This window comes from Dreissena polymorpha, chromosome 12, assembly GCF_020536995.1.
Source record: "Dreissena polymorpha isolate Duluth1 chromosome 12, UMN_Dpol_1.0, whole genome shotgun sequence".
NCBI classification, from domain to species: Eukaryota; Metazoa; Mollusca; class Bivalvia; order Myida; family Dreissenidae; genus Dreissena; species Dreissena polymorpha.
In genome coordinates, this window is record NC_068366.1 from 63,323,927 (window position 1) to 63,344,356 (window position 20,430).

Here is a 20,430-nt window from a genome sequence, read left to right on the forward strand (position 1 = left end):
ATAACACACAACTCACTTGCATGTATTGCCCATTTTGGGACACTGATTTCTCACGCCCCACTTCAGTTACGCCAAAATGGAGTCTGTGAACCATGCCCTTCAAGTTTTCTGTACCATCTGCAAAATACATGCATGTAGTGAGAGTATAATTATGTTTGCAACTAATACACAGAACCCATAGATGAACATTGACAGGTCTCAAATATTCATCTGAGTCATAGACTGTCTTCTGTAGCATTCAAATAGGTCTTTCAGTACAAAGCTATGATGAAACCAACTGGAATTTTAGAAACTTCAAGATTCGATTTAGAGCAATTTTAGCAATATGCAAGTGACATATGCATGTTAAATGGTTTAACATTGTGATAATGAATTACTATTTTTGTGTTTTTAATTTTTCCTTTTTTTTATTTTTACCGAATCTAGTTTTAGCATAGTTGATTTGACCTTTACTTTCATTCTCCTATCAGAAACAAAAAAAGGCTTTAATTTTCTTCAAACTTCAAGAAAACACAAAGGGATACTTTAAAATAAAGTAAACAAGAACACTTCTAAACTTGAGCTGTCACCATAGGATGACTTATGCCCCCTATAAACACTTGATAGAAGTTATGAGCTTTTTTCGAAACCTAAACGCAGATTTCGAAACCTAAACGCGGACCCTAAGTTCAAGGTCAAGGTCACAGGGGTCAAAATTTGTGTGCGTATGGAAAGGCCTTGTCCATATACACATGCATACCAAATATGAGGGTTATATATCAAAGGACATAGAAGTTATGAGCATTTTTCGAAACCTAAACGCAGATTTCGAAACCTAAACGCGGACCCTAAGTTCAAGGTCAAGGTCACAGGGGTAAAAAATTGTGTGCGTATGGAAAGGCCTTGTCCATATACACATGCATACCAAATATGAAGGTTATATCTCAAGGGACATAGAAGTTATGAGCATTTTTCAAAACCTAAGTGCAGATTTCGAAACCTAAACGCGGACCCTAAGTTCAAGGTCAAGGTCACAGGGGTAAAAAATTGTGTGCGTATGGAAAGGCCTTGTCCATATACACATGCATACCAATTATGAAGGTTATATATCAAGGGACATAGAAGTTATGAGCATTTTTCAAAACCTAAACGCAGATTTCGAAACCTAAACGCGGACCCTAAGTTCAAGGTCAAGGTCACAGGGGTAAAAATATTGGTGCGTATGGAAAGGCCTTGTCCATATACACATGAATACCAAATATGAAGGTTATATCTCAAGGGACATAGAAGTTATGAGCATTTTTTCGAAACCTAAACGCAGATTTCGAAACCTAAACGGGGACCCTAAGTTCAAGGTCAAGGTCACAGGGGTAAAACTTTTTGTGAGTATGGAAAGGCCTTGTCCATATACACATGCATACCAAATATGAAGGTTATATCGCAAGGGACATAGAAGTTATGAGCATTTTTCGAAACCTTAACACAAAGTGTGACGGAAAGACAGACAGACGAACAGTCCGATCACTATATGCCCCCTTTTCTTTGAAAGGGGGCATAAAAAACTAATAAAAATGGGATAAATTTTCTACAACGAGTTAAGTTACACACAAGCCATACCAAGGTTAAGTTCCACTAGGAAGGGCAGTTTACTGGGTGGTGTCTGGGAGGTGGCAGGCTCGCGTGTCGACGTGCGCAGATCCTCGTGTGAGACGGCACGTGGGCGCTTGTACTTGGGCTTGATCATGTCGGCATTCTTACGCTTCAGTTGGAACATCAGCATGCCTGCAGAAGACAACAAGCATTGGTATATGGGTCTGGTTTCTAGAAAAACAGGGCCTAATGCATGAGCCTAGTGTTGTCCCAGATAAGCCTGTGTAGTCTGCACAAGCTAATAAAGGACAACACTTGTGACTTTTATAGAATCATAATTTTAAAGGAAATCACAGAAAAGTAAAGAAAGTTTAGGTTTAAAGTTTAGTCCTTGATTAGCATATGCAGACTGCACAGGCTAATTTGGGATGACATTTTATTCACATGGATTATATCAGCCCAGTTTTCCGAGAACGCAGCTCATATGATAGTATGATAGAATGATTGTTTAAAAAATTTGAAATATTGGTGTTTTTACAAGAAGTTTAGTCCGATCATTTCCTTACTCGCCCTTTCCTGGGTAATCTGCTTTACAAGTAATGAGTAATAAATAAATAATCAGCTTCTTTTTATTCAGCCAACACCGGGTTTTACGGACCTAATGATTAAGTAGCAACTTTGTCATTTCAATACCACTATGATGAATGTTTTGTAACAATGATCTGAGCTGCGCTGCTGGAAAGACGGGCTGAACACAAACCTCTATTAGGAGGGTGCTGCATGGCAATGGCCAGGGGACACTCATCATCCTCCATGATGCGTTCCTCACCGATGGTTCCCCCGTGGTACTCTCGCTCACCTGGCGGTACCAGCACCTGTGGGGGTGGGAAAAATATTGACTATAAGCCTCAATCTGGAAAAACTGGGCTTAATGCACGAGTGTAAAGTGGTGTCCCACATTAGCCTGTGCAGTCCGCAGAGGCTAATCAGGGACAAAACTTTCCACCTTATGATAAGAAGAGACTTCCTATAAACAAAACGTTTAATAAAAGTGGAAAGTTTAGTCCCTGGGGGAACTGCACAGGCTTATCTGGGACAAAACTTTTTGCACATGTATTAAGCCCTATTTTCCCAGAATGTCAGCCTCATTATTTACAATGAATGACTAAACATGTTGAAACCTGTAGGATATTTATATTTATCAGCTAACAAGGTAAAATAATTGAGAATTTATTAAAGAGAGAAAACATGGTATTTTATTTTATATGTTTTCAAATTACTGTTTTACCAATCATATGCATTCAAGTTTTTCATTTCAAATATAAAACTTGTTGGTATTTTCTATGTGTGAGTGAGTGTCGTTGTGTGTATGTATTTTCCAGGTAGTTGAATTTTGAGATTTTACTTTTCATTGGTGAGTGGTGGTGGGATAATTTTGATATCTTTGTAAACAAGAGATTGCCAAGCAATATGGTCCCCTACCGGCTCCACCATTGTCAGAAATTCCACCATTGTCATAATTTTTTTGTTTTTTTATATTTGTTGCCATAGCAACCGGAATTTTTGGCGTAGGAACTAAATTAAATGACGTGCATAATGGCCATATTGCCATCTATCCATGTTTCAAGTTCATGAAAAAATATAAAGAACTTTTAAAGTTATCGCAGGATCCAGAAAACCCCCATTTTCAGCAGTATTTCAAGTCTATTTGTTGCCATAGCAACCAGAATTTTTGACGTAGGAACAAAATGAAATGACGTATGATAATGTCCATATTGCCATCTATCCATGTTTCAAGTGTCATGAAAAAATATTAAGAAAAGTGTGACGAACAGACTGACAGACAGACTGACTGACGGAGCGTAAACCATAAGTCCCCTCCGGTGAAACCGGTAGGGGACAATAATAGTAAGTAAGTCACCAAGTGCCCATGTTGCCTCCACTCACAAGGGTGTGATTTAAGAGCCACTCAAGTGAGGAAAATGCCCTACCCCCTTTCAAGGTTCAACAAAACTCTTCATTTATATAAAGATCCAGCAAAGTTAAAAACTATTTGCGATATTAGTTTGACAGTGAAAAGGAGGAAATCAGCTTAAAGGAAGAGAAATCCCAGCCCTGGTCTCATACTGACCTCTATGAGTACGAACTGTGACGTGTCCTCGGTGTCCACCCCCCCCCAGCCCTGGTCTCATACTGACCTCTATGACTACAAACTGTGACGTGCCCTTGGTGTCCACCCCCCCCCCCCAGCCCTGGTCTCATACTGACCTCTACGAATACAAACTGTGACGTGTCCATCCCCCCCAGCCCTGGTCTCATACTGACATCTATGAGTACAAACGGTGACGTGTCCTCGGTGTCCACCCCCCCCCCAGCTCTGGTCTTATACTGACCTCTACGAGTACGAACTGTGACCTGTCCTCGGTGTCCATCCCCCCCGCAGCCCTGGTCTCATACGGACCTCTACGAGTACAAACTGTGACGTGTCCTCTGTGTCCACCCCCACCCCCCCCAGCCCTGGTCTCATACTGACCTCTACGAGTACGAACTGTGACGTGTCCTCGGTGTCCACCCCCCCCCCCAGCCCTGGTCTCATACTGACCTCTACGAGTACGAACTGTGACGTGTCCTCGGTGTTCACCCCCCCCCCCCCACGCCCTGGTCTCATACTGACCTCTACGAGTATGAACTGTGACTTGTCCTCGGTGTCCACCCCCCCCCCCCCCCCCAGCCCTGGTCTCATACTGACCTCTACGAGTACAAACTGTGATGTGTCCTCGGTGTCATACTGACCTCTACGAGTACGAACTGTGATGTGTCCTCCGTGTCCACCCCGTACTTCTCCATGGCCTCCTTGATCACGTGCTGTACTGTGTCTGCTGTCGACAGCAGTAGCGTCTTGTACGGGATGTCAGGCTTCAATGTCTCGCCATAGATCTTCAGGGTACCACCTATAATACAGGGATTAATTAAGGAACCATGTGCGTAAAGTGTCGTCCAAGATAAGCCTGTGCAGTCTGCTAAATTCTTTTAATGTTTACAAAATTGTTATTAAAGATAATTAATTAATAAATGTCTTGTAAACAAACATATACAATTATTTCATTTAAACGTAACAAGAAAAATATGGGTAAAGTATGTTTTAAAGAGCTTAACTGATGATGTAGCATTGTAGCTGACAATATTTTGTCACCGACACCACCAGTGTCACCACGTATGCAAGCCTAGTACAGATAATTGATTCATTTTTCTTTTTTAATTTACTGAAAATTGTCAAATGAATGGGTACTAGGGCTGCAACAATATACCGGTATATCGGTATATATCGCAATACGCAATCCGCATATTGTATTGCGATATGATTTTCATCATACCGGTACGAAAATTTTACAAAAATTCATTCACATTTCGTCCAGAAAAGCCATCCGAAATAATGATAAAAAGGTAAACAAAACAAAGCAGTGTAAATTATTTTTTACGTAAAAAAAGCATTCTAAAAAGTGTATTATACGGAGTAGCATTGTTACATGGGAGCATTCATTCGATGCTTTTGAACAGATTATCGTTGAATTAATTGCGCACAGCTGTAAATGTTTCGTTCGATTCTGATTTGAGCATTATTTGTAATCCGAATTTCGGAAACACGCTTCCAAATTTGAATGCTAACGCGACAATAAAAAATTATAGCGTCAAATATAAAGTGCTTAATCCTTTGTCTCAATAAAAAGCGCGCGAAAATTATACAGACATGTAGAACGTCGCATGGAAAGTATGGGTGTATTTTGTGTTGTATAAAAACGGGAACATCACGTCAGCTGAATTACGCGTGTTCAGTGGGAAAAACGCCCCGGTTGGACGTTATTTCATCACATCTTTAAATAGTAACAATTGCAAAAATGTATTTGATACTTAAGAAAATTTGCAAATGTTTGTGTTTCTTATTATTCTTGAGCACATTTATAGTAAATATTTACCAGAATTTGCTTTAAAATTGGAATTTATGGGATTATTGGGTAATTGGCAAGTTATAATTTTGGTGCAAGTTAGCAATATATTGCGATATATTGCAATACGGGTTTTTGAACTGACAATATATTGCAATACGGTTTTTGGCGTATTGTTGCAGCACTAATGGGTACTGTTGAATGCCTGAAAACAACCACGTAATGTCATTATTAAACACTTCAGCCTGTCATAGCCTAGATTTACATAACTTTGAGACGACCCCCTGTCCCACACAATTATGACAGGTATACATTCTATGTTAACAACTATAGGTCTACAAAGATGGGCCAAGTGACGCGTAACCTACTGAGTCCAACTGTGGCGTAATGTAATTTTAAACGAGAAATGTTTCAATGTATACACCGAGACAAACATTATACTCACATAGTGGGTTAAGCATTAAAATACAGAAGGGCTTTAGAAGTGATATAACGAAAGAGTCTACATTCCAAAACACAAGAATTAGTGATCAAAAATAAAAATATGATTTTCTTGGCATCTGATTATATAGTTCTACTATTAAAGGTATTTTGTCCCAATATCAGTTTAATGCATCATTAACAAAATTGGTTATCTATTGACCTGAAGCAGTTTATTATCCAAAAATCTCAAAACATTGACCACTGTTTGTCATGGTCAGACAACCTATCCCAAGGCTTGGGCCCTGCAAATTGAATATAAACTGTCACTGTAAATGTCAAGAAAGGAGTAAGAGTCAATAAACCATGAACACCATCAGACATAAATATTAGTGTCAAGCATTTTAATTGTGTTGTTATTTTTTCCCATTGCAGCATATGCATGTCTTACCACAAAAAAACACTTACTTTGCAAAAAGCATACTTCATTTTTTACAATACCTGTTCATATAAAAATAATAATTTATCTAATTTAACAGAGTGTATCCTAAATTGTGCATTCCCTATCGTTACCCTTTAGAAATTGTTGCAAAGTCTTTTTAAAGTCAAACACTCCTATACTGTAAATGTCAGCATGTGGGCTTGAATTCTTATTTATATTTTGGTGTTGTAACAAGCTCCTGAATGGCACTAAGCACAAATATTTATGAGTCTCTTAACTCAATATATAAACAGAATTTTTAGGTTGCACATGTAGCACAAGAGGTAATGTCATGCTTTTTATTACTACTACTGTACTACAGATAGGGTGATATAAACGCATGAACAAAAAACATAAGCCAAAGTAAAATAACACATTTGTAAAATTGATGGAGTTACAATAGTTGACCAATGGACCATGGAGAAGAACATTATTTATAGCTCTAGGAGCCAGACAGTCAAACTGAAAGACTGGTTCTTTGTGCCGAACACTTTTACTTTAATTCTTATACTTTTACCTCTAATATAACCAGGTTACTGCCAATTAATTTAAATATAACTGAGATTTTGTGAAAGCATCATAAAGTTCTTTGCACTTAACCATGAAACAAACAAAAGGGTCATGCTCTGGGAAAAGGGGGTTTAATGCATGTGCATAGTGTCTTTACACTCTGCACCAGCTAAACAGGGACAATACTTTGTGTTTTAAGCCTTTTATTGCACTTTTCATCTACAGAAAGTCTCTTCTTAGCCATAAGCCAGTTTGAGCTAAAAGTGTTGTCACTGAATAGCCTGTGTGGACTGACCACAGGCTAATAACGGACAACACTTTTAGCACAGACATTGAGACCCTTTTTTACCAGAGCACTCAAATGAATATAAGACAGACAGGTTTACCCCAATGCCTGCCTCACACCAACCAATACTGTATGATTATAGACAAGGCCAGTCTGCAATTACCACATTTCCAAGCCCCTGGGGCATAGAGGACTGTGGCCGAGCTGATAGCTTTACAACTTGAACACTCATTTCAAACGGGTACCTTGTTCATGACCTACCATTATCATGGCCATGTGTATCAGTTTAACACCCCTTTAATACATATGTGGCTCTTGCTCTAATTGGGCCAAATAAATATGTTATACCAACCCTTCAAAACATTGTTGCAAGTTACACAATATTGAATAAAACTTCCCTACTCAAACAATTATCTTAAATACTGAATTTCTTTTTTTTTCAAACTTAGTTTCAATTTGAAATGTTAAGTAAGAAACATGCTTGAATTTTGTTGGCTGAATAGTATAATTAAGACGGATCTTTCAAATGTTAGTGCACTTAAAATGAACAAGATGATTGCAACATGGCCGATATCTTTTTGACAAATATAACAAAGTAAGTTTTTTGGATCAACACAAAATTGTACAAAAAACTGTTTCAATATAAATTTTATATTCATATCAGTGCCCCAGATAATTATTTGGGAAATAGGGTTTTCACCCATTGATTTTGAAAAATAGGGTGATTTCATTCTTGAAATAGGGTAAACTTAGTTATATAATTGCATACCTTATAATCATTTCTGCTTTACATCTGTTGAAGCTGCACACTTTTATTGATTCAATAAAACTGTAAACAATTATAATTAACTTTAATAAACAGATGTTTCATAACATCTTTAACCCTTGAAACAGTCCATAATATAAACTTTAAACTTAAAAAGAATGTTAACACGAATGATTCGGCATTTATTGGCTCTTGCTTTCTTGGTTCAAAAAGTTTGTGATCGACTGATATTTTGGCGCAACAATCGCGGACGTCTTTCGACCTCTCTTAGACATTTTTATTTCGCATTGTAGTAGAAACTGAAAGAACAGACGCTTTACAAATACATGCACAATGAGCGACGGATTAAATCAGAATGAAAACGCATGTATGTTGTCGTAAACGCTGTAATTAAGTTATGAACTCTAGTCCACAGAGCGTTTAAATAACTTTGACTGATTTCCTGCTCCGTCATCCAGGCGCTTTCTGAATAAAAGCGTCGCCGCGTTTCGAAAATAATTCCAAAGAGAAAATACCGAAAATGAGCAAAGCATTTTCGATCGAAGCTATTGTACGCATCAAATTTGAAGAATTTGCGTAAAAGTCAAATTGGTTGCGTTTTCAATACGCATGATATTGTATTTCTTTGCGTTTTTAAACATTTTAATAGGGTGAAAGACGCAGATACGCAGCTTATCTGGGGCACTGTTCATATCCAACAATTATAGAAAGCCTGGTCATAAGTTATAATTTCAGTATGAACAAAATTCATGTTTAACCTTGTGCCCTTTGCTTATAATATGCAATTGTGCAAAGTAAAACATTATTTAAACCGACAGTCAACTACAGTTTTATAATGGATTTGTTTACAAAGAATGGTTCTATGTTATTCTTTAATGCTGCAAAATCAGAACGGGACAGGAAGACCTCTATGGTATGCTGTACAGTGAAGGAAAACACTGCCCTCCCCCAATTAGTAGTCCCAGAGTTTCCCCAACAATCTGTTAAGACCTCAGGTTATCTAAAGCATTGTTTATTCTCCAAGATAGTCTTGACAGAATGAAGTACCATCATCCTGAGTGGACCCTCTCACAAAGACCAGGGATTTGTTTGATTTTCTGTTCTCTCTATGACCCGAGACCAGGTTTTTGATAGCTATTTCTCCAGTTTAGGCCACTTTGATGGTCATTTCTCTAGGCAGTTGTAGAACAAGATCAGCAATTATAAGGCTATATAAATGGAAACTGCATGGGATACTTGAAGCTTGAAGTAGTATTAATCGTAGTTAGTGTGAAACTGAATTGCTGTTCAATAAAATAATTTGTGAATTATGTTTGATGAAATGTTCATATAGAATCATCATATATCCAAAATAATGTCCCAGTGATCTTAAGTTCATTTGCATGATACTAAACATGCTTTTTGACTAGACTAAAATAGCTTTATATTGCACCATAAGTGGATTGCTTTATGTTACATTTTGCTGAAATTACTCTGTACATATGACACTAAAAATGCACATGACTTTGTGAAGTAAGCAAGGTATTTTTCAACTATCTGAAAACCCATTGTTTTCGACAAGAAAACCAATCTTGTTCTAACAAAACATTCTTTACCCACATCACAGCTAAAATTATACTTATAATATTAACAAATATCCCGGTTTCAGGCAAAAAGAATAATATTTCTTTGTTTACACATTATACTCTGAAGTGAAATACATCTGGTCTATATTAGTAACCTTGGAATGTTTAAGCTCTATTTCATAAAAGCCTCTGCCAGACATATTGAATAACAAAAAAGAGATTTCTTCAAAATAAACATGAAAATAACTTTTATTTTACTTATATTTTTTTCAGTTCCTTATAACCTTCATGTGATTGTTATGGCATAACATGTCTGTTTTTTGCAAAGAGACAAAAGTATAACTGACAGTCATACAGCCTTGCTCTGGGATAACAGAGCTTAATGCATGTGCAAAGTTTTGTCTCGGATAGGCTTGTGCAGTCCACACAGGCTAATTAGAAATGACACTTTCTGCCTTATCCAGATTTTCGATAATTTTCCTTAATCTTTTGAGCGCTGGAACCGGATTTTGAAGGCCTTTGCAAACAGTTTGGATCCAGATGAGACGCCACAAAACGTGGCGTCTCATCAGGATCCAAACTGTTTGCTATTCTGATAGTATTCTTTGAAAAAAAAAAATCAAAGAAAATGCTTATTTTAAAAATTTAGCAGACAACATTTTAGCAGCGACAAATTTCCCAGTATGCAAAGGGTTAAACGAAACATACCATCAAAGTGGAAGCTGATATCCCAGATTAGCCTAATAAAGCACACTGAACAGGTTAATCTGGGATGAGACTTAACACACATGCATTCAACCCTGTTTTCCCAGACAGAGGTTCAATTATTTTTGTTGAACTGTCATTTCAATTGTTTTCAAATACTAAGCATACACAATTTCAATGGAAATACCAACATATAAGTAGTGCCATTTACATGCCTCCCTTCGGTATTTTACAGTCAGATAAAGGTTTAAAAAATGTAAAAACTTTAAATTTGATCACTTACTATTGTTCAAAGTACAATTAGGACTGGTTTGTATGTTATGACACAATTAGCCTTCCAGTCGAATAGATTTTGCAAAAATCACATTTTTACAGAAGTGTGAAGTATAGGCCAAAAGGAAACACATTTTTGTAGCAAATATGTCTTGCTTTTTTCAATTGGACAATTATGTTTTTGTTGTTTAGGTTTTTTGATGTTCAATAAAAATATGATATTTTTCCTGTTTTTTATAGTTTAACTCCATTATTACAGTATAAGAAAATCATCAATTTGAAGAATGCTTAGTAAAAACAAACTTACAACATTTGGTGGATTAAGGAATAATCTTTTGATCTTGTTATAGATCTAATTCATCTAATTCTTTGGTATGAATTAAATCATCAATGGCATGAATGGGTACACACATGATCTATATCTGTGATTGATTCAGATTAATTAACAAATAGCATTAACTTAGGTATTACTATGTAAATTATTCCCACAGTGCTCAATTTATTTATCTCCTGCCATTTTTTTTTCTTAACTTCAGAGTCTGAATGAATTATAACATGATTTTCTTGTACACAAATTTGCATCAAATCCACCCAATTTGCATTTTATTGTATTGCACATGTATTGGCCATTGACAATCCAAAATTTAAAATCTTTTCAAGTTACAATTTAGAATTTACCAATTAACATTAACATTGATATTTTGCATTCCTGTACACTGTCAACATCATGTGTATATTTATTGCAATGGCTTTTCCATTGTTAAGAAATAAAGAACAGACCACAAATATGTGCTTTATTTAAAACCCATATCTATTTAAAATTTCAAAAGGGAATTAGTTCTAATATACTGCCTAAAAAAGATTCACTTGAAAGACTTGCATTTAATAATTGTTATCCTTGATGCAATAAGTTTATGCTCCATGCAACTTGCAATGCGAAAATGGGTCTAATGCCATATGCAGCCAGCACATCTCCAGCCCAGCCTGTGCAAATGCAAAGTCTGGTCAGAAGCTGCACTGTCCCCTATAGACCATTTCACTCCGAGTCGTCACGAACATTTACGCTTTCAGCCGATAAGATTCCGAACAGGTAACTGGCTGACCAATGAAATGCTGGTGTAAACATGTACAATTAATCTATTAATAGTATCAATATTTGTAAATTCATGGCGAATATTTTACTGATAAATAGAGAATACACAGAAGAAAATGCCGCACTTGTGCCATGGGAAAAGATACAAGAATATGGGCAGTGGTGGAAACGATGTTAATAGAGAATATTATGTGAATTTCGGATAAAGATCAAGTTTATCATGCAAGGCTTAGAACCAATGTACCAGCGCGAGGCTTGCCGAGCGGTAACATGGTTCCAGCAGAGCATGGTAAACTTGATCTTTATCCAAAACTCACATAATATTCTATTTATTTTATTATTTCCTCCTTATTTCCAGTAATAATTATCAAATATCGCATTTTTGGACGATTTTCAGTTTCCGTAGTTGACAAAAACAGATTCTCCAATTTTTGGAAAAACCCAATTCTGATCTAAAAATAGCGATTTTATAAACATCCAGTTTATACGATCGTTGTAAACAGCTTGTATGATACAGAAACTTCTCTGATTGAACAAAAGTCCGAATGTATTTTGAGAACTTAACTTATTATTGATGTTATATTAAATTTTTTAAGTCATTGCGGCAAACTACCGATTGAAAAGGGATTGTTAATTTCAACAAAGGAAACGGTAGAAGCAGGGCGAAGCAGACGCCATGCTGATTTAATGTAAACATAATACACCAGAATTTGATTGGTTAGCGTGGTCAGCTGATAGAAGGTAGAATTCCGAGTTTCTGCGAATGTTGCCGATCTCCTGGTGAAATGGGCTATAGGCTTGGTTCATACAGACACAGGACTCAAAGCAAGACTAGACCAATAAATACAAATGGTTCTTTTCCTGTTTGTCAACAATATTTACAACACAGCTATTTTTCAGTTAATGAGCAGCTATCCAAGGTATGTACCATTCAAGATAAAAGAGTGCCCGCTAATTGATCTAGTGGCTGAGTAAATTGGACAATTATCAAGAAAGACAAGGTACCACAGGCCCTGGTAAGTATCACTGCATTTGTCTCTATAATGTCATAGGACCCTCCTCAGATAAGGAAACAAACAAGATGTAGAGAATGGACCCAATTAAAAGGCTGTACTGTAATGTTCTATGGTATTTCCACTGAAAGCAGAAGTGGTTAAAACAACAAACAGTCTTTTGCATGCAAAGGCAGAAAAGTTTACATTAACTAGTCATTTACATGCAAGTGAAGTTGTGAATGTTTGTAAGGAAAACTGCAAAACTTGTTACTTTCTAACAGTAACTGCATGCATTATATTGTATGCATTGTCTTTATATGCCAGACATTTCTCATGTTAGCATGGGGCTTTCACAGTTAATTAATTAACTGCTTAATTCACTTGTCTGAATAGTTTGCTATGCCATACTGAAACTTTGCTTAAGACAACCCCATCCCAAGAAACTTGTAAACCCATAAGTTTCATTGTGACGTTCGCAAAGTGTCGTCCTAGAGTACGACAATTTTTTCCTTAATTGGATTTTTGTTAAGAACAGACTTCCTTTTAACAAAAAAATTCCCATAAAAGCAGAAAGTGTGGTCCTAGATAAGCTTGTGCACACTGCACAGGCTAATCAGGGACAGCACTTTACACACATACATTATGTTCAGTTTTCCTAGAATAAGGCTCCATTTATCAAAGCTCCTTAACCCATTTATGCCTAGTGGACTCTCACATCTTTCTAAGTTGCATCAATTTATTTCCAAAATTAGGGATGTCTAGCATATTTATTTCTATATTTAGAACAATTCTTACAGATATTCCTTTAAGCAAACAGCGTAGACCCAGATGAGACGCCGCATCATGCGGCGTCTTGTCTGGGTTTACGCTGTTTGCAATGTCCTTTTTTCAGGACGCTAGGCATGAATGGGTTAAAGAGGGCTATTCATGTCTCAGAAAGCCATCCCACCTAACACATAAGGTCAGTCCAGGACCAGCTATTACTGATAAGCCCTCAGAGGCTGGTGGTCAATATTAATTACAATAAGACTGTCCAGGTGAAGTCCAGGTTAATTACTGGTATTTGGGTGGTCTGGTCATTTCAAATTGCCCCAATCCTTTGTTTCCCAAAGCAGGAGTGGCCAAAACAAGTATCTGTATTGTCCACAGCATGAGTGGACAAGTGAAATGTGTGTGTTTGCCACTTGTGCATTGTTTGCACATTATGTAAATACCTTTTTTTTTAAATGGTAGCCTTATGATAGCCTTTTCCACAAGCAAAGTTTCATTTTGGACATGTATTTCATGCTTGTCATTGTCATGGTAATCTATATCATAGACCTCTTTCAAGACCTGTCTCATGGTTATCAAGTAGGTAAAACATGGTTTCTGAACCGAAATAATTTGCATTTGAAAACAGATATCATATTCAAGGATGTCTCCACTTCCTGAAGGCTTTAATTTCTGCAAATTTTAATAACTATTGTATTAATGTAGAAGGCAGAACAATTAAACCAAAATCCTCATGTCAGCAAATTTTACTTTTATAAAGACTTATATAAAAGCTTATCTAATTATTCGTCTTTTCTGCCTGAATACATTGATCTTCTCAAGCACTTATTTGCAAGCGTTGACACCAATATTTCAATAAAAATAATGAGGAAATGTTTTAAACAGATTTCTCTTTTTACTTGCCAAGTTGAACACATCAATCACCCTGACCTAGCCTGTTGGGGACAAACATGCATGAATGTTTACATAGTGTCGATCTTATCTGTTAATTTGTTAATAATCACCCTAGAGATAAGTATAAATCCTAGATGTACACAAGGTTTTAAATGTGAACATGACCTGAATAGGGCCTGATCACAAAAATCCCTCCTCATAAGAAAAGTTGGCAGAAAATCTTATAAAATAAAGTTGAGGAGTATCAGGACTGGTCAAACAACACAAATATACTGGAGCCCCTGCTCCTTGACAATCTGGCTTTACCCTTTACCACTTAGATACGTATTTTGACACATTTGAAGTCTTTGGAAAATCAAATTAAATTAAAGTCCTTTCTTAATATATTCAAGTTTGAAAGGCTTCATTTTCAACCCTAAGATACTGATGATCAGCCAACAGCATAAAACCTGTCAGCCAACAGCATAAAACCTGAACAGACTGTGAGTTACACTCAGGCTGTTCTGTTTTTTTGCTGTTTGTGAATAGCCATTTTCACTTTGCCTCTGAGTGGGATTGGGTTAATATATGTGCGTAGTTTCTTCCCAGATTGGACTGTGAAGTCCACACAGGCTTATAATCTTGGATGATATTTTTCGCTTAAACTAATTTTCTTTCAGAAGCGACTTGTATCAATGAAAAATACCAAAAAAGCAGACAGTGTCGTCCCTGATTAGCCAGTGTGGACTGCACAGGCTCATCTGGGCCAATACTTCACAAACATGCATTAATCCCAGATTTCTCAGTGCTAGGCTCAGTTTTTTCGCTAATGTGAGAGCACAGACTTTTTCCAACTATGGAAATGTGGGTTTTATGATTATTCTCACTATTTTTCCCAATACATTTTTTTCAACTGTTGTCCTGTTATATTTGTAGTCTTTATACGGCATCTTCTATTTAGAACAATTCTCTTCAAATGATCTTAATACACCATTTCATTTTTCTACTTAGAAATGTTTTCCCCCAAATCGAATAATTCTGATATTTTCCCTTAAAAATGAGGACAATGGGCTGCAACCCAAAGCAGTAAAAACAATCCCTCACCAAGAATTTTTTTTAACTCCTACCTTGCCCATTTTGCCCATGAAACTGCTGTAACTTTTTCTCTAGTTTCTGCTGCCGTCGTCGCCTCATGACTGCCTCTGGGTTCGAGATACTGCGCGTAAAACTGGACTCTGGTGCGTCATCGTATAATTGCTGGGCAACACCGCCATTTTTGTCAACGTTTTCTTTGTTCATACGCCGCTCCTTGTCTGCTTTCTTTTTCTCTTTTTTCTCACGTTTTGAGAGTTTTCGTTTAAAATTTGGGTTGTTTTCTTTTTCTGATGCAGTTTGGGCGCCCTTCATAACAAAACATTTATACAATTTTTGTTACAAGGAATTGAACACATTACATGTTGATGTAAATTGGTAAAAATTGCAGCTTTTTTATCAATATCTGAATTAAATGACATTTGAAACTGTATAACACAATGTAGAACAATATTATTTTGCCAACATGGCATGTTAAAGAACATGACATCCATATCCGATGATACAACAATTTATAACATTTTATGACTGTAACCATCGCAGTCAAAGAAAGACATTTATTTTCATCATAATAATATTCACATGCAAAATCTGTTCAATGAAATGCTCATTTTAAAGGAAATCTGCTTAACCATTTACCACTTAGATACATATTTTGATGCATTTGTATTCCCTTAGAATGTTACATTTATTTTAAGGCCTTTCTAACTAGATTCAAGTTTTAAAGGCTTCATTTCCAACCCTTAGTTACTAATGAGCAGCAAACAGCATAAAACCTGAACAGGCTGCGAGTTACTCGCAGGCTGTTCTGGTTTTATGCTGGTTGCAAAAGCCATTTTCACTTAGCTATATCTTATGGGGGAAAGGGTATAAGTTCTTTCATTAGCAACTTATAGTCCCTGTATTTATATATAGTTCCTACCTCTCTGCGTAGGAGGAAGCGACCCTCACGCACGTCCTTGCCCCAGTTGAGCTGCACATACAGGACCTTCTCGTCATCCAACAACTTGCGCTCCTCTGAAAGTGAACAAATTAGTGTAATACCTTCTCATCATCCAACAACTTGCGCTCCTCTGAAAGTGAACAAATTAGTGTAATACCTTCTCATCATCCAACAACTTGCGCTCCTCTGAAAGTGAACAAATAAGTGTAATACCTTCATATCATCCAACAACTTGCGCTCCTCTGAAAGTGAACAAATTAGTGTAATACCTTCTCATCATCCAACAACTTGCGCTCCTCTGAAAGTGAACAAATTAGTGTAATACCTTCATATCATCCAACAACTTGCGCTCCTCTGAAAGTGAACAAATTAGTGTAATACCTTCTCATCATCCAACAACTTGCGCTCCTCTGAAAGTGAACAAATTAGTGTAATACCTTCATATCATCCAACAACTTGCGCTCCTCTGAAAGTGAACAAATTAGTGTAATACCTTCTCATCATCCAACAACTTGCGCTTCTCTGAAAGTGAACAAATTAGTGTAATACCTTCATATCATCCAACAACTTGCACTCCTCTGAAAGTGAACATATTAGTTTAATACCTTCATATCATCCAACAACGTGCGCTCCTCTGAAAGCAGAGTTAAAAGTTGGCAAAACTGACAAAACCTGAAAATTTTAGCTGGGGGCCTGGGGGCCAAGGGGCCCCCGGTGGGTCCAGGGCAAAGCCCTGGTAGGGGGCCCAAGGCCCCCGGAAGCTCCTGAGACTTAGCAAAATAAAAAATTAAAAATAGCTAAGAAATTAACACAAATCTTAAAAATTACACCTGTTTTGCAAGTTCATTTTATAAAGGAGAGTTAATATATATTTTTTTTTAAGTAAGAAACTAAAAATTTCAATCAACAATGAACATATACAGTTTGTCAACTAGTTCCGGATAATCAGCAGTTCCGATTAATTTGTTTTTAATTTTCCATAATGCCACAATAAAACAAAATGATAAGTGTCTACGGTATACATTAGGTAAAGGAGTAAATTAACCAATTTTTAGCAAGAAAGCTTTTGTATTATGCTTACAGGGGGGATGAATGCAGCAAAAAGTTAACCGGAACTGACTGAATGAGTTATGTTTTGAAATGTGCATAAATTATGAATATAGAAGACTTTATTATTTTCAAATAAGCTTTTTGCTGATTGAAAACAAATGTCATGACGATGTTTTGAAATACTAATTCTGTAAGTTGAATGATTTTTAATACTTTGCCGAAGGGTGAACTTTAATTGGCTATTTTTGACAAAAAACTGCATATGCCGTCTGGCCTAACCTGTTATCAAACAAAATAAATTTAACCCTTTATTTTTACATCTTCTCACATTGACACAAAATCCTGAAAGAAATTATTGTGGTCAAAAGAATTAACGTTTTTTGCCGGGTGATTCTAATCTTGTTGACTGACTGTACCAGGCAATACATGTTTTCAGCCATTCGCGAAATTTAACTCCACATTCATCAACTTCAGCCAACCACTCCTGTCGCCATTTATTCTTGACGTCCTTTTCTAGCACCTTTTGTACTCAAATTCTGGTCAAGGAACTTCATTTTTGTATTCGTTGTACCTCGAAAAGCAACTATTTTTGATTATGGCACTCGTTTGACGTAAATGATTCGACAATGTCGCAAACGCTTTGCCCCCTTTATTTTTCGCGCGGATTACAGCGATGACTCTTTCGGGCACCTGCTTTTGTTAATTTACAGAAATTGAAGCTCATTCACCGAAACACATTCAGCAATATCAATTACAAAGTGTCTTTTTTAGTTCCGTGTTTTTGTTTGCTTGATAAACGTTTCATGTTGCTAGGACAATGCGAGGGGGGTCACCCCCTACCACCCACCCCCTAAATTATCTCATCGAATTTACATGAATTACGAAAACAACCTTTTGGTGCCCTGAAAAAACGGAATTCCGGCACAAACCGGAAGACTTTTAACCCTGTGAAAGTGAACAAATGTCATGAACATATGGACAGCCTCATACGAAAATGAGTCTTATGACATGTGCAGATAGTGTAGCTCCAGACCTCCAGAATTGTGCAGTCTGATCTGGAGCTACCCTGTCCATCGTACCTGGCAACAAAACCTTGCCTGACTTCATAGCTCACAAATACAAGATTTGTAGGCATTTTTTATTGTGTTACTTAATTTTTAAATCTTTGTTGTTTTATCTGAATACAACAATATTAAGATGTCTAAGCTTTTCAAATTTTTATTTATAGGCTGCCGAAATCATACAATTTGATTTCAATACGAAAATAACAGGGGTGAACCCTTTGAAACCTTAATCATTTAAAATTGATTGTTCACAACTAAGTGCATTGTCCAGCTGAATGGGAAGCAATAATCATTTCCTAGGGTTTTTATTTCTTAAGTCAGTCAGTAATGGCCCTTAATTTAGCCAGAGTGATATGAATGTTATTTCTTCAATATAACTGGCCAATAGTTATACACAATTATCTAGTAATTTTAACCATAATAACACAGAGTGAAGAGGAAAATGTTACATATTAAAGAATAAATGAAAAACTTATTTTTGCCAAAATAGATTCAATATCTTCAGTTATTCCCATATATACCTTGAATAAAGAGTGCTTGGTTGATTAATTCTTGAGTGCTAAGGTTTTGTTAGTGATGTGATCAATGGACCAGTTATCAAAAGCCAGCATGTTAAGTGAATGCAGAAATAAATGTTTAATTTGCATGCCCCAATGATTTAGTCACTCAGAAATACACACCCACAGAAATATGTAAGCTTTCCTTCAAAATATTTACATAACGCAATGCTTTAACCCTTTCCCACTCAGAAGCCAAGTGAAAATGGCTAGGTTCAGGTTTTATGCTTCTTGCTGCTCATCAGTATCTTCTAAGGATTGAAAATGAGGCCATTAAAACGTGAATGCAGTAAGAAAGGTCTTTAACCCATTTATGACTAGTGTCTAGAAAAAAGGCCTTGGCAAACAGCATGATGCGGCATCTCATCTGTGTCTGTGCTGTTTGCTTAAAGGAATTTCTGTAAGAAATATTCTAAATATAGAAATAAATATACTTGACATCCCTAATTGTGGAAATAAATTGATCCAATTTAGAAGGATGGGACTACAAATGTGTGAAAATACATATCTAAGTTATACAGGGCTAACTCAGTTACAGACCATACATAAAAACAAACAATTCGCTGCCACAGACAGTGGATCCCTAGCCATTTCTATATCCCTTAACCTTGCGGAGAGCAATAGTATTGCTTATGAATATTTGGGCATGTGCCCTGGGGTTAGAAAGAAGACAACACAACATCTTCAATCTGTTTAAAGTACTTAAAGTTGTACTTCATCAAATAACTGGAGATTTTCTTTGTTTAGTATGCGTTTTAAATTAAGAATTACAAATACAAAGCCTTTGTCTCCAAAACATTATTGATTTCAATCTTTAAATATGAATATCAACTAATATGTGAAATAAATGTATACCAGAGTTAAAATATTGGGAAGAAATCTAGGTTCCAACTAAACCAGGATTAAGCCATGCATCTTCAAAATAAAATCAAGAATAAAGTTGCAGCAGGAAAAGAATCTTATAGAAAAATTGGAAATAATTATTATAAATACAACAAACATGTAATATGGACGATTAAAATTTGGCCATAGCAAATAAATGATAGTGTCATGTTTTTAAGCATTTGTGGCTAAGTAACGTAAAAATGACAGGTATTCAGTCACAGGCTCCAGGCAACACGACACTAATGTACAAAACATAGTAACTAGCTATGCTCATAAATATTTGAGAACTAAAGACACACTGGACTGTTATCATGTCATATTTACTAAGAAATATCCGAATCACATACACATGTGTATCTATCTCATCAATCGAAGAAAAGTAATAGGAAAGCCTTCTCTGTTTAAAAATGTTGTGTAGATGTAAGTTGTTTTGACTAACATTGAGTAACAGGGCAACAGATTAGAAAGGATCGTTTTATCGTTTTTACGATTTTTATTTTACAGAAAACGAATTGAAAAACAACAAGATGTGATTGTGAAACACAATGTCCCCCTGTATGACGTTTGACCTTGAAGGATGACCTTGAC

The 20,430-nt window shown here is 36.4% G+C and overlaps 1 protein-coding gene across 1 annotated transcript in view; it reads right to left on the reverse strand.

The window, feature by feature from the left end:
• LOC127852668 (afadin-like) overlaps window positions 1–20,430 on the reverse strand; it is an 80,172-nt gene that overhangs the window by 44,567 nt on the left and 15,175 nt on the right. Inside the window, exons 3-8 of the mRNA XM_052386618.1 lie at window positions 16,266–16,360; window positions 15,379–15,652; window positions 4,363–4,520; window positions 2,330–2,444; window positions 1,597–1,761; window positions 17–117 (exon numbers count right to left, since the gene is read on the reverse strand). Coding sequence (XP_052242578.1) covers window positions 17–117; window positions 1,597–1,761; window positions 2,330–2,444; window positions 4,363–4,520; window positions 15,379–15,652; window positions 16,266–16,360 — 908 coding nt within the window. The remainder of the gene's footprint in view (window positions 1–16; window positions 118–1,596; window positions 1,762–2,329; window positions 2,445–4,362; window positions 4,521–15,378; window positions 15,653–16,265; window positions 16,361–20,430) is intronic.